Genomic DNA, 18,693 nt, shown 5'->3' on the forward strand with positions numbered 1-18,693 from the left:
TCATATTTCTAGCTTCAGATACAAGAATGATACATGCATACAAATAGGATGAACACACTCACTAGATTATAAGCTTTGTAGTGATACCTTACAAGAGACCTTTTGCATAAAGCATATTCCAGTGACATCATATTCACGTTCATAAGCATGTTTTCATAAAGCATATGGAGAGTAACGTCACAAGAAGAATGGGAAGTTATATTACCAAGGAGCACCTGTTGGTGTTTCCGGAAAGTTCGGTGCTGATCCTTCCGTTTCTGGATGACGTACTGGACACTAGGAATACATTACTTCTAACTCCCAGAATGGGTTGGTGCTGAATGTTCCTGCTGTAGTTAATGAGGATTTCTCATTTACACAAAGGCATATGTGTACACTGCTAAATGCTGGGCACAGGCTAGCCTACCCCAGCTACTTTGAATCCAGCTAGTGTGGGTAACAATGGCAGCAAAGAGAACGCAGGCTCCAGAGTGGGCTAGTGAGCAGCGTATGTCCCCAGGGCCCATGCTGGGTTGTACGATTAATGCTGGACCATGCGTTGGCTTCACTGCTACTGTTACCTGGGCTAGCTGGATTCAAGTTAGCTCTGGTAGGCTGTTGCTAAACTCACTCTCCACCAATCTGGCAGTGCAAGGAGGGGACTTCAAGTGGCATAAATTAGTTACACTCACTTTAAGACCCCTTTACGCTACCAGAGGGGCATAAAGTGTAACTGAGAATCAGGCCCTGAGTAGTGATGTCAGAATTTGCCCCAGAGCTAAGGACAAGTGCATGTCCTGAGAATCTTAACATTTCAACAGGATCCCGCCATCTCCCCAGAATGAGACAGCTCATTACACCAGGGTCTCTCTTCCCCGTTGCCATAGAGTGAAGAAGAGCTGATGGTAGGTTACTGTTTCCATGTGTAGACTAATGGAGGATTAGAAACAAAAGTGCTACTTCTCTGTATCCACTCCACACGGTTGTGTCAGGGCCAAAACTGCAGCCGATGGGCCACATCCTGACCCTGCTGCTGCATGGGGAGGAACCTGGCCACAACCCCACAGCCTGGCCAATATGAGCACGCAGAGATGCTAAGCAGCTCCTGGGGGGAACAGGCTTCCTGGGCAGCAGCTGAGAAGCTACTCTGTAGCCAGGCAGCCCGATCCACTCCCACAGAAGAAGCGACCGGTGCTTGGAGGGTGTCGGGTGGAAGCGGTGCTCTCTTTGCTCCAGTATTGCCACTTGCAAGATCTCATAACTTGAGCCTGAGTTTTGCAATATTTGGTGTTTTTCTTAAAGGCCCAGCTCCTGGAGTCATGTGATTATAGGAGACGTCCAGCTTTCGTGAATAAACCCAGGGTATGTTTCTGTCCTCCTGGTTGCCAAGAAAGGCTTGAAACTGTGGCCTGACTGCCTCCTGAAGGCTCCAGCCCCACCAGGCAAATGAAAAGAACCCAAAATGGATCATTCTTAAATTCCATGTATTTTAAGCCTGTCTCATGGAGCGGGGGAAGGCTCACTCATGGTTTTTGGCTGGCCATACTGCTTCTCTGCCAGTGTAAGGCTCTCCTCTGCAGAAGTACAGGACCGAGGATTTGGCTAGTATCAGTGCAATAGTATAACTGTATATCCTGCTTTGTACTAGTGACAGCAAACTGCCAAAGGGACCAAATCCTACATTTTGTATGTGTCCAAAGCTACTGAAATCAGTGGGGAATTTTGAGTACACAAAGAATGCAGGGTCAAGCTCCTCATTTGGAAACAAGTTACCAGTCAGCACCCACCTCCTGAGGGCTTTTCTGATCTGCTGAGGTCTGCCAAAGGGTGCTGGAAATCTTGCAAGAATAGATTTCTCAGATGCTTCCATGTGCTCACTTGTAACAAAGATCCCCCCAAGAGCAGCTCTGTCTAGAAACAAGTAGAGCAAGTGTGTAAGCTCTTCAGGGTAGGGGCCATTTCTTTGCTGTATGTTTGCAAAGAGCTTGGCATAATGGGGCCCTGTTGTCACGATCCACAGGTCTGGTCCCTGGGAGAACCCCTTCAATGCATCAGCCCCCTTAGGGTCACACTCTCACTGGGGTAAACCCCTTGGCTTCACTGCCTCCTAGGACCGAACCTCGGAGCCTTCAGCACTCCTACTTTATGTCATGAGCTCCCTGCATCCAGTCCACCTGGATCGTACCCCGGAGGGAGACTTACACACCTAAAGGGAGCAATGCACCCCCAGTTTCCTTTATCTGGAGTGACTCCCAGCCAGTGCTATAAAAGCAGAAGGGCGTATTAGATGTTTGGAACACAGCATTCAAAGTCCCTGATTATCACAGAGAAGAGAGAGTTACAGCATAGGCCATCTGTGTCAGTTCAGAGCCCAGAGCTCTCCTACGACCCTTTCTTAGTCCCAGTCCAGACGCTTTTCCTACTTCCAGCAACCCACATTTAACAGCCGCCTGGCCCCTCCTCACTCCTTTGTCCTTGTTCCTGGGCAAACATTGTCACCTGGCCCTCCTCCTAGCCCTTTGTTCTCCATCTGGTCAAACCAGGCTGGCTTTCTGCAGAGGGATGGATCATCCATAATTGTTATTTTTTAGGTACCAAAAGTCCGAGCAATTGTCTTCTGAGACTCTTCATAGCATGGGGCCAGGCCCAGAGAGCCAGGCATCAGTCACACCTGGAGCTTTGCAAAAGGTACACAGCCTTTCCCCACCCCCGACCTAGTTAACCATAGCACATAGGGGAAACTGAGGCACACAGGGTATTCATACAAAACATGATGAAGAATGCATCACATTTGTCCTCTAGGCACTCCTGCAATATAAGCAATAATATTTATTTTTTCAAAAAAGGGGTTAAGTTTTATTCTTATCGAGACCAGTTCTTCTCCCACACAGGCGTAAATCAGGAGTAATAATAACTATATTGATTAAACTGGTGCAAGAGGAGAAGTGGAGCCATTGGCTTCAGTGGGATGTCACTGGTGTAAACAAGAGAAATTTGGCGCCCAGTATTCATGCAGGCTTCTTCCTCAGAGGAATCTGGTTAGCTTTATACAGAGGGAGATCTATTTTGTTTGGCATTGGTCCATGAGTTTGTATTGTTTTGTATGTGCCTCGAGCAACTGTAAGGGCCCACTGCCTCAATTGCTAAATAACGCCCCTTATTCATACCTGCAAGGTTCCCCAGGGGTTTATACAGAGGGGAGTAGGATATGGTCACACTGGGTGAGAGGCAAAGTGGAATGAGATTTGGTAAAAAAAAGAAAAAAAAAAGAAGGCAGCCAAGGCAGGATTTGAGGTAAGACGCAGACACAGATAAGCAGAGGGAGGAAGGAGGCCGTTTTGTCTAGCTCTGGACCAATGAAATTCCCCAATCTAGGTGAAAGTGCTGCTGCTTCCCTGGTATATCTCATCTGCAATGTGAGACTTAAAATTCTTGCCTGACACGTGGGGGGCTTGCGGGGGAGGGGGACTTGGAGGGGGAGGATTTACATGGATACAAAGAAGGCTGGCCTCTCACAGGAATGGAATCCAAGCCATCCGAAATATCTAAAGCCTCATACCTTGGCCGGCATGTGCTCTCAGACTGAAGCCTATTAAACGTAGAACAAGGGACAATTGCTCCCCATCTCAGTCTGCAGCTCTCCTCAGGGCTAGGCAGGAGTGAAGGAAAGACAGGGAAAGAGCATGCTTCTCATACAGATTTGTATGCAGTGTTTTCCTTACTTTAGCAGAGAGGTGACTGTAAACCGGACCCACATTTGACTGTGAAAATTAGAGTCAGTAAGAACACCCAGTGTTTCAAGATATTTTATTTTCTATGCTAAAAGAATAGACATAATGAATAATCATCTGTGTTGTTTTTGATGGGGTGGGCTAGGAGAACATTGGAACTGTGTATAGACCTTTCTATCTCTCCATCATTCAGGGTAGGTAGGACTTGTCTGCGGGCGTAAGATCAATGGTTTTGCTGTTAGGAGAGTTACCTAGAATACAGCCTTAAAACAAGAAGAACTAGGGCTCACCCAAGCTAAGTTCCTCAGCTCTGCGATGCGACTCCTGATACTCTTCTAAGAAGGAAGGCTGTTCTTGTGGTTAAGACGCTAGCCTCAGAGACAGGAGATCAGCGGTCAGTTCCTGGCTCTGACACAGACTTCCAGTGTGAGCTTGGGCCAGTCACTTAATAGCTTACGGCCTCATTTGTAAAATGGGGATAACGTTTCCTTTCCCGTAGCTTTTGTCTTGTCTGTGTAGACCAGAGGTGGGCAAACTCCGGCCCGCGGGCCACATTCGGCCCGTGGGACCGTTCTGCCTGGCCCCTTTGCTCCTGGCCCGGGAGGCTCGCCCCCAGCCCCTCCCCCGCTGTTGCACTGCGCCGCCAGCACTCTGGCCCGCCGCTCCTGCCAGGCAGCGCAGTGGCATGGCTGGCTCCGGCATGGTAAGGGGGTGGGGAGTGGGGAGTCCTGGGGGGCAGTCAGGGGACAGGGAGCGGGAGGGGGGTTGGATAGGTGTGAGAGTCCCAGGGGGCCTGTCAGGGGTCGGGGCAGTCAGGGGACAGGGAGAAGGGGCGGTTGGATAGGGGGCGGGGGTCCCGGGAGGGGGCGGTCAGGGGACAAGGAGCAGGGGGGGTTGGATGGGTTGGGCGTTCTGAGTGGGGGCAGTAAGGGGGCAGGAAGTGGGAGGGAGCAGATTGGGGAGGCACAGCCTTCCCTATTCGGCCTTCCATATAGTTTTGCAACCCCGATATGGCCCTCGGGCCAAAAAGTTTGCCCGCCCCTGGTGTAGACTGTAAGATCTCAAAGGCCAAGGACTGCCTTTTACTGTGTGTAAGTTCCGGACCCGGCACAATAGCAGCCCCGGCTCAGTCGGTTAATACATTTGTGCTTCTCAGTCAGCTAATGCATTGACCTCTGGTTAACTCTCTGGTTACCTTTTCCAGACCTGAGAATGAGCTCTGAAGTTCAGAAACTTATCCCCTCCACCAGAAGTTGGCCTAATGAAAGATATTACTTCACCCACTTTGTCTTTCTCTCAATGCGCTCTATATTTGATCCCATGGTTGATTCTTCTCGATCACTGACAATAGGTTTCAGAGTGGCAGCTGTGTTAGTCTGTATCCACAAAAAGAACAGGGGGACTAGTGGCACCTTAGAGACTAACCAATTTATTTGAGCATAAGCTTTCGTAAGCTACAGCTCACTTCATCGGATGCAATATGTGTTCCTCTATTGCACAGTTGTTCCAAAACATTTAGGAAGAAGGGTTTTAATGACCAGACTCTGTCTAGATATAACGGAGAGCAGAATTTCACCCTACGAATCCAGTTTTGGTGGTGAGGTATTCTTTCATCTTTCCCATGCAGAAGAATAGGCACATCAATGGCTTTTAGCAGCTGTTTTCCATCAGACATTTTCCTTGGTGCGTGTTAAAAAATGAGGCTTTGATGTAATATTCCCCATCTACATATTTCTTTGATATTTTGAATGTGATCTTAGTGTGTGTGTGTGCGCGTGTGCGTGTGCGTGCGTGCGCTTGTCTGTCGGTCTGTCTCAGGCACTCCATGAACTTTGACACTCCCTTGGTTTCTTTTGACAGGGACACATGTGCAGCAAAGGAACAGACTGACCTGCCAGCTTCCCACTCCCTCAGTCCAGAGTGTATCCCCACTGACTTACAGCACAGCAAAACAGCATGGTCAGGAGGAGTTAAACCACGGCTGAAGACCAGGTGAGAGAGAAGATGGTTTTATTCATGATTCTCTTCCTGCCCTCTACATATTCCAGTTATTTATGTATACTTTGAATTTCATTCTGGGACAGATCCTCAGCTGGGTCCATTGTCAAACACAACTTCCATCTTCGGGGAGAAGAGTCAATTTAGACCTGTGTAAGTGTCAAGTTTTTGAAGCGTCAGGAAGTGGGATTGTGTCAGAGTAATTACCCCACCTCACACTTAGCCCTTCCCACACCTCCAGCATAATGCCAGGGAAATAAACTCAATCATGTGCCCTGAGCAAAGGACAACTTTGCTGTCTGTTGGTAATGTTTGTGTGGGACTCTGCACAGAGGAGTAGTCACTCTTGTTGCTGATATGCCCAGGGGGGAGACTGGTTGACTCAGGTGTGCTTTCCTTTCCTCTCCTTTATAGAACTTTGTCAGTCCTGGAGAAGACAATTAGAGAAGTAGAGACAAATTCAGCTTTCCACTGCACTGGAGTAAACCTGGAGTAACTCCATTGCTTTGGCCCAAGGGATAGATTTGTAAAGGTATCGAGGCATCTGAAGATTAGAGCTGTGCAAATAACGTATTTTTTCATTTTCTGGGAATTCTGAAAAATCAAGGAAAATTTTCAGTGAATTGAAAAGTGAAAAAAGAGTTCATTTCAGATTGAAAGAAATATTTCATTTTGACAAAATCAAAATGTTTCCCTTTTTATTTTGACCAGTTTTTAATTGTTTTTTTAGTAAAACTAATGGAATTTTTGAAAGATTAGTACTTCCTGCTTGTAGATCTTTAATTCCCAACAGTAATTACTTGAGAGAAGCGTCACAGTTTAGTGCTTCATTGTGATATTTTACCATCAGAGGCATAGTCATGGGGTTTTTTTTATTACACAGAGGGTAGCATTTCAGGCTGTGTCTGCTGCCTGTCTATATTGTGTATCAGTGGTTGACACTTTGGGTCCAAACAGGAAGTAGCCTTAATGTAGAAGAATTTGAGAGTGGGAGGGAATATGCTGCATGGCCTTAACCTTTGGCTCTGCCAGCAGGGGCAGCCCCACAACTTGTTTGCTTTCTATAAACACACCCGAAATGATGAAGTGCTTTGGAGCACTGATTGTCTAAAACGTTCTGTGAAATTCAGGGTGGAAGATAAGTGTTTCCAGTCTTTGGGAAATTCCAGGATTCTAGGGCCAGATTCTTAGCTGATGGAAATTGGGGTCTGTTGAAATCAGGGGAGCTGCACCTGTTTTCACCAGCTGAGGATCTGTCCTGGAGCTGGCATCGTTAACTGTGTAATGTTTGTGTAATCTTTGAGTACCACCTGCCTGATTCTTTGTTGCCCAGCATTTTGTGGAGTGCAAAGCAGGTATACAATGCTACTAGATTGTAATGATCCTGTTTTACACAGGCATGAATGACTATACAAGGTACAAAGCAGTGAAGAATCAGATCTAGAGAGTCCAGATCAAGAACTCTCTTCATTAAAAGGTTTTGTATGAAAGACGTGCTGGCTCCTTAGTCATCGGAGCTATATTACATTTTTGAGTTATGTTACATATATAGTCTGTATTTTCAGGTTTGCTAGGCCCTGCAAGCCGCCAGAGAAGGCTAGTGAAGAATTACCGCTGTTCTGGGCAACTCTCTGTTGATGTAAATCTGGTGGAGGCAGCTCTGCCCTCTCCCATCCCGAGGGGAAGGGGAAGGAGGGGGAAGGAGGGGGCAGTGCATGGGCAGGTAGGGATGGGATCATGGCAGACCTGAGCTTATCTTTGCGTGCCCCTTCACGGATGTAAGGGACCTTAGGCCAGTGAAATAAGTTAGGTTGACCCTGGCAGCTTGAACTTGCACCAGGGCTGAATCAGGTAGCTCCAACCTGCCCTGCTCTCCACTCTGTCCAGGCTGTGTGAGATTGAGGCCACAGGGCCTGGAGACTGCTCTCACAAGCTCAGGGGCAAATCAGGAGAACTCAGGTGAAACCAGAGGGTCAGATCCCCTGTTGGTGTCGATTTGCTTGTCTGTGAGTTACGCCGGCTAAGGATCTGGTTCAGAATATATGTAGTATGTAATACATACATACAGATGTACATACACTGGTGTAGAAACAATGTAGGTGTGGGGACAGCAAGGCCTTTTATGCGTGTAACTCCATTGAATTCAACAGAGCTGCTTTTGATTTGCATCTGGGTAAATCTGAGGCGAATTAGGCACAGCGGTATGAACGTATAGCACAAAAAGAGTGGAATTCAGATATCCCATCTGAAACTGTTAGCCAAAATAGGATCGTGTTCCTGGTGTCTGCTAATTACAGTGCAAATCCCCTTTGCTATCTGCCATCATCCACTGTCCCCATTACATTTGGATAATCAGGCTTATAGTGTGACATATTTCCTGCCAGTCACCGGCTCTGTACAGCTCATTATTGGAAATGAGCAAGAGTTGGAAAGCACATTCCATCCATTGTTTAGAAGTCTCTCCTGATGCGGTTGCTGTGTGTTTTCTAGCAGAGTGCATAAGCATCTTAGTCTTCCTTGTTCTCTAGTCTTTTTTTAACTAATTCTGTATTGACTGAAGAAGAACCAGAAAAATTGTTTGCATTAAACCTGTTGGGCCAGATTCTCAGTTGGCATAAATCAGCGTTGCTCCGTGACCTCAACAGAGCTGTACCGATTTGTGCCAGCTGGGCCTAGGGGTCTGGCCCAGGGTCTTTTGTTTTGGCTTCACTTCAGGAGACTAGAGTGGTAATGCTTGGGGAGACAGAAATAGCTGGAGTTCTTCACCAAGACATAAGCTGAAAAGTATAAAAGCCATACAATACAATCAGGCACCCTTTCCATATCTCTTCTTTCTTCCTCTTTTCCAGTAAAGGAAAATCCCGTGAAATTGTAGCAAGAACATGAGAACAGGGGAGAGGCTGTATTTCAGACCCCTCCAGCCTTTCATTCCAGCCTTCCTGTTCTCTAGGTAACACCAGGCAAGAACAATTAATCGGTCCTGACTTCTGCTTGCCTAAGCCACAGTCACGTGTGAACGGCGTAAATGTTCTGGCAATGGAACCCCACTAGTATGGCTTCCCTTCAAATTTAGGATCTGATATACCCCTTTCATTTACTTTATATAGGGGATTAAATAAATACTACTGCTTGTTAAAAATCTGCCTTCAGAAAAGATTCCAGTAGGACACAGTTGTTGAATCTAGTAATCAATGAGCATGTAGTTATTCTACATCAGCTCTCATATTAACAGCTAAATCCCGCTCACTTCATTCAAGTGAGTTGTCCAATTAATGTCAGCTGAAGTCAGTGGGACTCTTCGCTTGAGTAAGATGAGCCTTAAATCTAAGAGATATTGTCTGTTAGTTGTACTTTTTACTGAATGACAGTTAAGCATTAGGTAATTAATTAGAGCAAAATCCAGAAGTCACTTCACCACTGTATGCCTCAGTTTCCCCATCTGTAAAAGCTCAGTGGATTTCAGAGCCTGAGCTCCAGCACAAGCAGGAATGCCTACACTGCTATTTTTAGCCCCGTAGCATGAGCCTGGGTCAGTTGACCCAGGTTCTGAGACTCACTGCTGCGGGGTGTTCTTTGCTGTGTAGACATACCTTTAGTTCACAGCAAGGTGAGGTGTAAATCTACTCTATGATAGCCTGCTGTTCACTTGTTCCTGTGCACCCTGCTGCTGCGCTCTTAACCGTTTCCTAATGCAGTCAGAGTGAAACCACTTTGAAACAGGACTCGCTCAGAGCTCACTAGGGAACTTCTGATACAGAGCAGCAGGGTCCACATTGGCACTTAGTGCCCAGCAGGCTAGTGTGAGGTCGATTTACACCCCAGCTTGCCACAAACGAAGTGCTCATCTAGACAAGCCCTAAGTAAACGTAAAGTGATTTCAGAGGTGTGTTTAAAGCTCCCACAACTAATGCAACATGACACAGCTATAAAGATTCAATGTGGCACACTCAGGTATCCTAAATGTAGCTTGTCAAAGACAGTAAACAAATAGCATTTGATTGTATCAGCTAAAGGCCAAAAGTGAAACCTGTCTTAAGCACTGGGAATGGGGCAAGCAATACAAGTGGGACCCAACTGGATCATGCTAGAACTCTGGTGAGCTCAGCAGATAAATTTTACCCTTGATCTTTGACTAAACATCAAACAAGTTAGAAAGCTTGAGGACACTTTAAAATGATTTCCTCAGGCAGAGAGTTGTCTATTGGAAACGGCCCATAGTGTACTTCTCAATATATTTTGAATTATTTAAAAAAAAAAACCAGCAGGATTAAAAACCAATTTGCAGTATATTCACAGGTCTTACCTAAACTGGTGCACACTGCTGTTAGTGGGAATGTTGCCTGAGCATATGCAGAAGAATAACCATGTGAGCGTGTAGTTCTGTTCCATTTTTGCAAACCCTGTGGGGAGATATGATTGGCCCAGTGTTGATCTGGTGACATTTTGCGTAACGCTTCACTGACTTGAGTAATCTTTCTGTTGAGTTTTCCTTGTTCTTCAGTAATGTCTGTTAAGGAACACAGCTTCCTCCCAGCCTGGCACCAAAACTTCTTACAAGAGTTGGGTGAGTCTAAACAACCAGAATCAGTAAAGAGGAGTAAAGCTGAGGCTATTAAGGTTGTTTTTCTTCTAATTGGCCTAGTCCGAGAACCAGGACTGCACCTTAATTATGAATGATGTTTCTTTGAGTGGATTGTGGCTTCATGCTGTAGAAATCCTAATAGGCTTTCTGAGTGTTTTAGTTTGCATTCGCCTGCTGCTTAATAGCAAAGCACAAGGACTGCAATGAGGAGGATGGCCCCATATAAATATGAAGCAGGAAGTGCAATGCAATTGATTTATTCTCAGGCTCTGGGGACTGATTGCCATTTGGGTGGATGCACATAGAACATATCCTTATTATAATGGTGTCCCGTATATTGCTACAGTGAAATGTTACAAACTCTGGGCCAGATCCTCAGCGGGTGTAAATCAGTCTAGCTCCATTGATGACAATGTTTTCATTATACAAATCCTTCTTCTCAGGTCTTTTTAACTTAGAGATTTTCCCTTTTGTATCTTAACTGCAGGCATGGGCCCTGATCCAGCAGGATGATCCATGCTAGTTGACCGTTATAGGCACCCATATGGACACAGGAGTCCATCCACATGGATTAGCTTTTACTGGGAAAATCTAGACTCACCAAAGGTTCTTTGATTCATATGTCAGCCATGAGTTTGATGAACATCTGCACACTTGTAGCCTCAACTGCATACTGTGATTGACAAATGAAGATCACCTGACTGGTGTGTTAACAATGGTGACTTAGTTGGTAATCAGTCAAACTCAGTGATAGGCCCTTTACTGTACACTGATTCATGTTCTAAAAGACTAAATTACATCTCATTATTCCCTGCATGGATCAATTTAAGTTAGTCAGCTGTAGACTTGGGTTTCTATGATATACCAGCTGATGAAGGGGCGTTCATTACAGAATCCTCCTCTTTAGCTTCAGCATCTTACTGAAACTTGGACATCAGTCTAAAGTTCTTCTTGTCCCCTATTACTATTTGTCTGCCACTCTCTAGTAACATTTTCCCTTGAATGTTTTGGCTCTTGGTCTGAAGCCCTCAACCAGCAATGGAAGCTCCATAATCCATGGAAGCTCCATAATCCACAGAAGCAAAAGGGTTAATGTTAAATGAATCCTTCAAAGCTCAAAACTTTTTTAAAAATAGTAGATCCATTCGAAAATTTTATAGCTAATTCTATAGCTGCCTTGAGGGCTCTAGCATGTTTCCATCTAGCACTGGGTAGGGGGGAAGCTGTTGACTGAATGCTTTCCATGTGGTTTTGAAGCATATATTGTAAGCCCCTCCTACCTTCAGAGCCACAAAGTGAGTGCTACATTTAAGAGAAGGTAGACCACCCTGTTAGACGTTTGGCAGCCCTCTTGGCCTGCCCAGTCTGGCTGAAATGCTTATTGCAACCACTTCTTGTCTTCAGAAGGACCTGATGGGGCTCTGTGTGTATTATTTAAGTACGAGTTGGAGAGAGCATTTAATCTGAAGTTTCCACCCATGGCAGTGTACTGAATTAATACACTAACCTTTCATCTCTGCAGAGCTACCTTAGCTCATGAGTGAAGATGGGATTCGTGGTCTCATGCTAGACATTCACCCATGTCTCAAAACTCTGTGTAATTTCGCTGAGTTGCCTTTCTCTGCTCAAGGGACACTTTGGACTGGAATAGCCAGAGCTATTGCAGGCCACTGCGATGCAGCAGCGTGACATTGTTGAGAAATTTGCCCAATGCTTTCTTATCGTGTGCCTGACTCTAGCTATCGCTGACAATCCTCCCATTTAATAAACACTCAAAGCCCTGAATCAGCCAAGTACTTAAGCACGTGCTTAAGTTCTACCAACTTAAATGGATCTCAAGCACAGTAATGAAGTTAATTTTGCACTTCGGTGCATGGCTGAATCAGAAGCTACATTCACCTAAAAACATTTTTTTAATTCAAACCTAGATCCCCAGCAAAACAGTGCAGAGCACTTTGACAGGACCATGGACTGTAATGGGGTTTCCTGGGTGTAACTAACCGCAAAAAATAGCCCATATAAAAGATGGAGAAACCTATTAATTACTAGAGAGAGAGCCTGACATGTAAAGAGCTCCCTTTATTTAGGCTTGTAATGAAAACAGAGGTTTTACCCTGTAAGGTAGATGATTGTGATTTCAGGTGAGAGATTACTCATTTAGTATGGATTTGCTAAGCCATGTACATGTGGCACATTGGAAAGCAGTTGTTATGTATGCCCACTTTTGCAGTAACCACTTCTTAAACAACTTGCCCCTTTTAAGTGAAATTAATTTTTATAGCCAAGTTCTAAACCCCGACAATAGACTCGGGGTAATTTTATAGTGCTGGCCCTGGCATCCATTCTCTCCTCACTTTATTGATGTATTGTCAGGAACCCCCTTGATGAACTGCTGAGATGTGAGAATCAGGGGGTTTCACTGGTGTGCTATAAGGACTGCTTTGTGCAGTCGAGATCCCATTTTCCCTGTTCTTTTAATCTGATATGCACCCCAGAGCTGTTATATATGTATGGCAACCTTTATGCAACATGACTGCATGACACTTGATAGGAATGGCTCCAAAATGTACAGATCCCCCAATCTGCTCATTTCCCCTCCAAAGGTCTTCGCAGTGTTTTGCAATGAAGCCTGTAGTGAAGCACTCCAAAGGAATTCTCATGGGGTTTTGCAAACAGTATCATTTTTGTGTGTGGAGGAGGCTGCAGTTATTATTGGTGATATCATTCGAAAAGGAACTTTGGATTTTATCTTAGGTTCTACCATGAAGCATTTTCCCCCCAGTGGAAGTGGTCAGCAGTTTTCTTCCCCTCCTTGCTTTTTCTTGCATCGCATTGTAACACTCAGCAGTTAACTTCTTCTAGCATGGTGCGCTGTGGGATGCCTGCTGCCCCTGGAACTCCAGTGTGGCTTTAATTTGTCATGTTAGTGGAATGGTTGGTTGATGAAACTTCCCTAAAACTCAGTGCCCTGGAGTCAGATCAGACTGTACAACTGCAGCAGAAAATGGAGCTCGTGGGGAACTTTTATATCGAAAAAGAGGCTGAAAGAAGAACAGAGAGCATGGAGAAAGGGTTTTGTGCAAAGCACCTTCTCCATATGATGTTGATTTGGCCAGAGGGTTGCTATCAAAAATGCTGATGTTTGCTATAAGGTAACATCTCTGTTTTGGAACTCATCTTGCTTTGTGTTTTAGTATTCTCTGGAGATGAGCTTAGAGAATTAGGGGCCAGATTCCCATTGTTCAGTACCTTGTGTAATTTTTGCACATGCCTTGCCCTGGTATAAGTTACTGCACAAGGTGAAAGGCAGTGGAGAATCCAGCCCTGCTTAACTACATTCTGATGAACGGCAGGTGCAAAGAAGCATCTCCACATCTCTGCTGCCTTGTTACGTTCTGCGATTTATTTGTTGGGAGCACTCCCGAGATCCTACAGAGCTATTTTCTCCCACTGAGGGTCTGAGGGATTCTCAGCAGCTGTAAATCAGCATTGACTTCAGTGGAGCTACACTGATTTACACCAGTTGAGGATCTGGCCCATACATACACGTTCAAAAACTTTGCATTCGGGGCGTGTATTTTTCCTCCTCTCCTCCATGTATTTTCCTATGGTTTTCATTATCTTCATATATCAGTCTATCTATATCTATATATCACAGCACACTGCTTACCACAATCCATAGCTTGAGGAACTTCGTATAACTTCCCCACAACACTAGGAATTTCCCTAATTAAATCACTGGATATGTCAGGCAATGAATAAATTCCATGCTTGTTGTAAGTGAAGTCCTTAGGTATGATTTAAAGTATCCCTATCTTTGCACTATAAAATGAATAGGCATGTATAACAGTGGAGACGCTCACTGTTCCTGACTAACCCAGATAGCTCCACAGTGCAAGATAAACACTAAATCAGAGTAATCTTCAACACACTGATAAAAGCAAGTGAATTTAAATGTCTCACTGTTGCCTTCTCCCATTGCTGTTTTTTCTCTTTGTTTTTAAAATGGCAAAACCAAAAAGCTTTTTCCCAGGCATGCTTTATTTCTTTTCTCAAAATCAGCACAGAAATTAGGATAATTTTTTTTTCCTTTTGATCAGGAACTCAGTCAAAAATAAAGCAAATACTTTTCAACTACTGGGCCTGATTTTCCTCTCAGCTACACTGATCTAGGTCAGATGAAACTGCCATGACATGAAGTGAGCCACTCTGGTGTTAAAAAGGTGTGAGAGGAGAATCAGACCCGCTCTGGTTGTTACAAGGAGAAGGGAGAAAAATTGTTCTCGTTAACCAGTGACGTAAGACAAGAAGCAGTGGGCTTAAATTGCAGCAAGGGAGGTTTAGGTTGGACATTCGGAAAAAATTCATAACTGTCAGGGTGGTGAAGCACTGGAACAAATGGCCTAGGGAGGTTGTGGAATCTCCGTCACTGGAGGTTTGTCGGAACAGGTTAGACAAACACCTGTCAGGGATGGTCTAGAGCAGCGGCTTCCAAACTTTTTTTCTGGGGACTCAGTTGAAGAAAATTGTTGATGCCCGTGACCCAGTGGAGCTGGGGATGAGGGGTTTGGGGTGTGGGAGGGGCTCTGGGCTGGGGCAGGGGGTTGGGGTGCGGGAGGGGGTCTGGGCTGGGGGTGCAGGCTCTGGGGTGTGGCTAGGGATGAGGGGTTTGGAGTGTAGCAGGGGCTCCGGGTTTGGGGAGGGGGCTCAGGGCTGGGGCAAAGGGTTGGGGTATGGGAGGGGGTCAGGGCTATGGGTGCAGGCTCTGGGGTGGGGCCGGGGATGAGGGGTTTGGGGTACAGGAAGGGGTTCCGGGTTTAGGCACAGGCTCAGGGCTGAAGCAGTTTTGCCTTTTGAAATACTTACTTTCTGGGTGAGATTCTTGGTTTCTGTAAATTGGCCTGGCTTCACTGAAGCCAATGGAACTACACTTATTTACACCAGTGGAGGGTCTGGCTCATTGCTTGTCTTGAGTCAGAAATTAACTGCGAAGCTTACAACTGTGCCTATCTGTCTAGGATAAAAGTCAGGTTCTCACAATATTGCAGCCTCTCCAAAGCCAGTTCTATGGCCATTTTTAAAAAATGTTTACTCTTGCTGTGATTTTATATTGGTACCTGGAACCTGTACCCTGCGGTAAAGCACATGTATGGAATGTTTTTTACAAAGACTGCAATCAAGACCTGCCTTTGGTAACCCAGTGCTTTGCTTTGATGAGTTAAATGTGGTCATCTTCCCATAATACACAATTGGAGGTAAATATTCAGCTGCAGATCCAGCAGTTTCCATTGCACCAGTCTCCTTCCTCTAAGGACGGCCTTATTAGGAGTAAACTAGATTTGTGCAAATACCTGAAAGAGCAAGCTCCTTGACTAATCCTGTGTTAGAAGGCACATGCCAGGAACCTATGGTGTTGTACCACATGCACACGGGCACACACACACTTACACAGAAGACATCAGCTGAACAATTATCTGTAGACTTGTGGGTCCAATCCTAGTGAAGTCACAAGGAGCATTTCCATTGAATTCAATAGGAGTTGGATCAGTTAGTCTTGTTAGTTTGGTGCACAAACACGTTTCAGTCTCCGATTTTCCACAGAGCTTGCGTGCACAGAGTTTTGTGCACCTGTACCAAAGCACCCACCACCACTATTAGTTTCCATTTTCAGCAACAACTAGGTGTGGACACAATGCAAGGTTATCCCCCACTTAAATTTGTAGTGCTTGTCTTTTGAGTTAGATTCACAGCTTCCTTGTTTACTCATGAAGCTATTACAGGATCGTTGGTTGAATTGCTTTTAAAGTATTAATGGCTTAAAGGACTGGGCAGCACAATTCTTACAGCTCTTTGCTGAAGGATTCAAGGGAAAACATACTTCTATCTGTCAAACAATGGGCTTTCCCAAGCAAGAAATGAAAATGGCATAGGTTTCGCTTCTACCAGAACAACAAAAAGATCCTTTAAATCCCCAAGTCTCTTTGTGTTATGAAGGGACACTTCAGGAATAAGAGAAGGTGACAGTACGAGTTACTTTGTAAATCCAGTTCCGTCAGCCTCCCACCTGACCACATTCAGTTTCCTTGTTTTCTTGGCAAGAGATGGAACAAAAGAGCTCTGTTTAAACATACCTACAGGTAAAATTTGATTGTTCAGCTCCTCCTTTTTAAATTTTCAGTTCAGCTCTTATTAATGAGATCCTGTCATAACAGGGAGATAAAACAGATCTCTTTCCTTCATGAAGATCAAAGGTGCCCTTAAAACTGAAATAATGGTTTGTTCTTCTGGATTCTTTAGCAAATGGTTTGCAAAAAAATAGTGAAATGGTGTTATGCCCTAATTTTTCTCAGCACTTTCTCCTTAAGAAGAACATGGAACCAGATCCTCAGCTGGTGTAAATACCAATTTATACCAGCTGCATAATACCAATTCATACCAGCTGCATATCTGGCTCATAGCAGTAGCATTTATAGATTATATTATCCTTTGACCATCTTTTCCACAACTTCATGCAACACTAGTGGAAGCCATGGTCAAAATATCTGTTTTGTGTCTACCTAGGTCTTTTTATTTATTAATTTATTTGGAACACATTGTACATAATGTATGAAAATCTCAATGAGACAAAGACTTCTGAGAGAGGCCTGGCACAGAGAAGTGTTATTTTGCCTTGAATTGTACAGTTATTATGCTGTATGTTCAGGCTGAGATATCTATAAGGTGATTCATCTGATAGAAAGTTGGGACTTCTGTGAGATGTGGGTAGTGCATAGGTCTTGTGCTGGCCCTCAGCATTGGACTGAGTATCACCCAGAGAGCGTGGCTGCTACTGTGATGGGGCTATAGCAAAATGACAGACAAAAATGGGGGGAGGGAGTTCAAATGCAAAGGGAAAGAAAGAAAAATGGAAAGCATCAGGCTCTGGGACCAAAGAGAGCCCATTCAGGTCCATTTAACTACTGAGCTGGTTCCCTGTCTTGACTTTCTCCTCAGCCACTCTGTGCTTTAAAATGGTGTGTTTGCCCAAAACGGCTTGAGATTCTGTGCAGCAATGATGACTGAAGCAATTAAACCCTTCTTGTGCTAGGGCTGCTTTTGCAACCTGGGACACACGCTGTGAAGAGATGGCTGGCTAAATGAAAGGCACTGTAAGATGTAAAGGACAATCATAGATGGTATTTTGTTGGTCATATGTCATTGTGGGCATTTATAGGCACTGAAGGGACTGAAGAACCCTGTGTAATATTGCCCAAGCTTTCCCTTTATGGGCATTAATTCTTTAGATAACTCTGCCAGCCATTACTTTAATACAAACAATACCTTTTGAAAAATGTTAGTTATCTATAGGATTTTTATCAAGTAGCATCACACAGTACATTCTGTAGCTGCTACCAAAAAAAGCACCGATTCTGCAAGCTAATCCATGTAGGTGGACTCCTGTGTCCATATGGGTGGGTATAAGGGATCAGCATCCTGCTGGATCAGGGCCCATGTCTGCAATTAAGATACACAAAGAAAAATCTCTGCAAGGAGCCAGTGGACTGGGTAACAATTTTTGAATATGTTTGTGTGTCAGTGGTCACTATGTTTGTACGTATCCATGTGTGTCAGCATGTCAGAGTATGTGCTGATGGGCACGTATTGGCATGAGGACGAGTGTGCCTGGGTGGGATTGTGTGCTGTCATGTGTACATGCAGCAGGATGGGTGAATAACTCGGTGTTCTTTCAAATTAATTGCCTGAAAAATAGCAGCAAACAGAAGCATGAGGAGTGATATGTGCTGATTGACATTTATTTGCTAATGTCCATTTACATGGCTCTTCCCCGAGACAAAAGAGCCAAATGACTGGGTGTTGCTAATATTTCGGATCCCTCTCTCTTTCTACCTAGGCGGGCTGAACTTGTGGGCCGACCGCACTCCTGGCATTCAACCAAATTCATAGAGAACCAACCCGATCCCAGCATGATGCAAATATCTCAGGGCACGATTGGCACTCCTTGGCATCAGTCCTACCATTCCAGGTGAGGGCCATGTGGTCTTGGCCATGTACTGTAAAACTCAGAGGAATACAGCAGAGTTGTTTTTGTTTAGTGTATCATTACAAGAAAAGAAAACTCTCTACTCATTCAGAAAAAGTAGGCTTCCTCTCTGAGCAATAAAATCAGTCATCCCTGCTGGACTGTCTGTCTATTGCAACCTACTTCGGTGCATTCGAACAGATCCTGCCAGTCCTTACCCAGCCTTTACACAAGCAAAACTCCCATTGACTTAAATGGTAATTTTATGTGTGTAAGGACATACAGTTCAGTGAAGTCAGTTGAAAGACACCCAGTGATTTCATTAGGCTTTGGGTCAAGCACTAGATAAGTACTGCAGTATTTGGCTGCTATGATTATTATCA

General features: G+C 44.8%; 1 protein-coding gene across 1 annotated transcript in view; it reads left to right on the top strand.

Annotated features, from left to right (window-relative positions):
- SHROOM3 (shroom family member 3) overlaps nt 1–18,693 on the top strand; it is a 244,867-nt gene that overhangs the window by 191,531 nt on the left and 34,643 nt on the right. Inside the window, 2 exon segments of the mRNA XM_074950451.1 lie at nt 5,571–5,702; nt 18,182–18,313. Coding sequence (XP_074806552.1) covers nt 5,571–5,702; nt 18,182–18,313 — 264 coding nt within the window.

The sequence above is a fragment of the Natator depressus genome, chromosome 4 (assembly GCF_965152275.1).
Source record: "Natator depressus isolate rNatDep1 chromosome 4, rNatDep2.hap1, whole genome shotgun sequence".
Classification (NCBI taxonomy): domain Eukaryota; kingdom Metazoa; phylum Chordata; order Testudines; family Cheloniidae; genus Natator; species Natator depressus.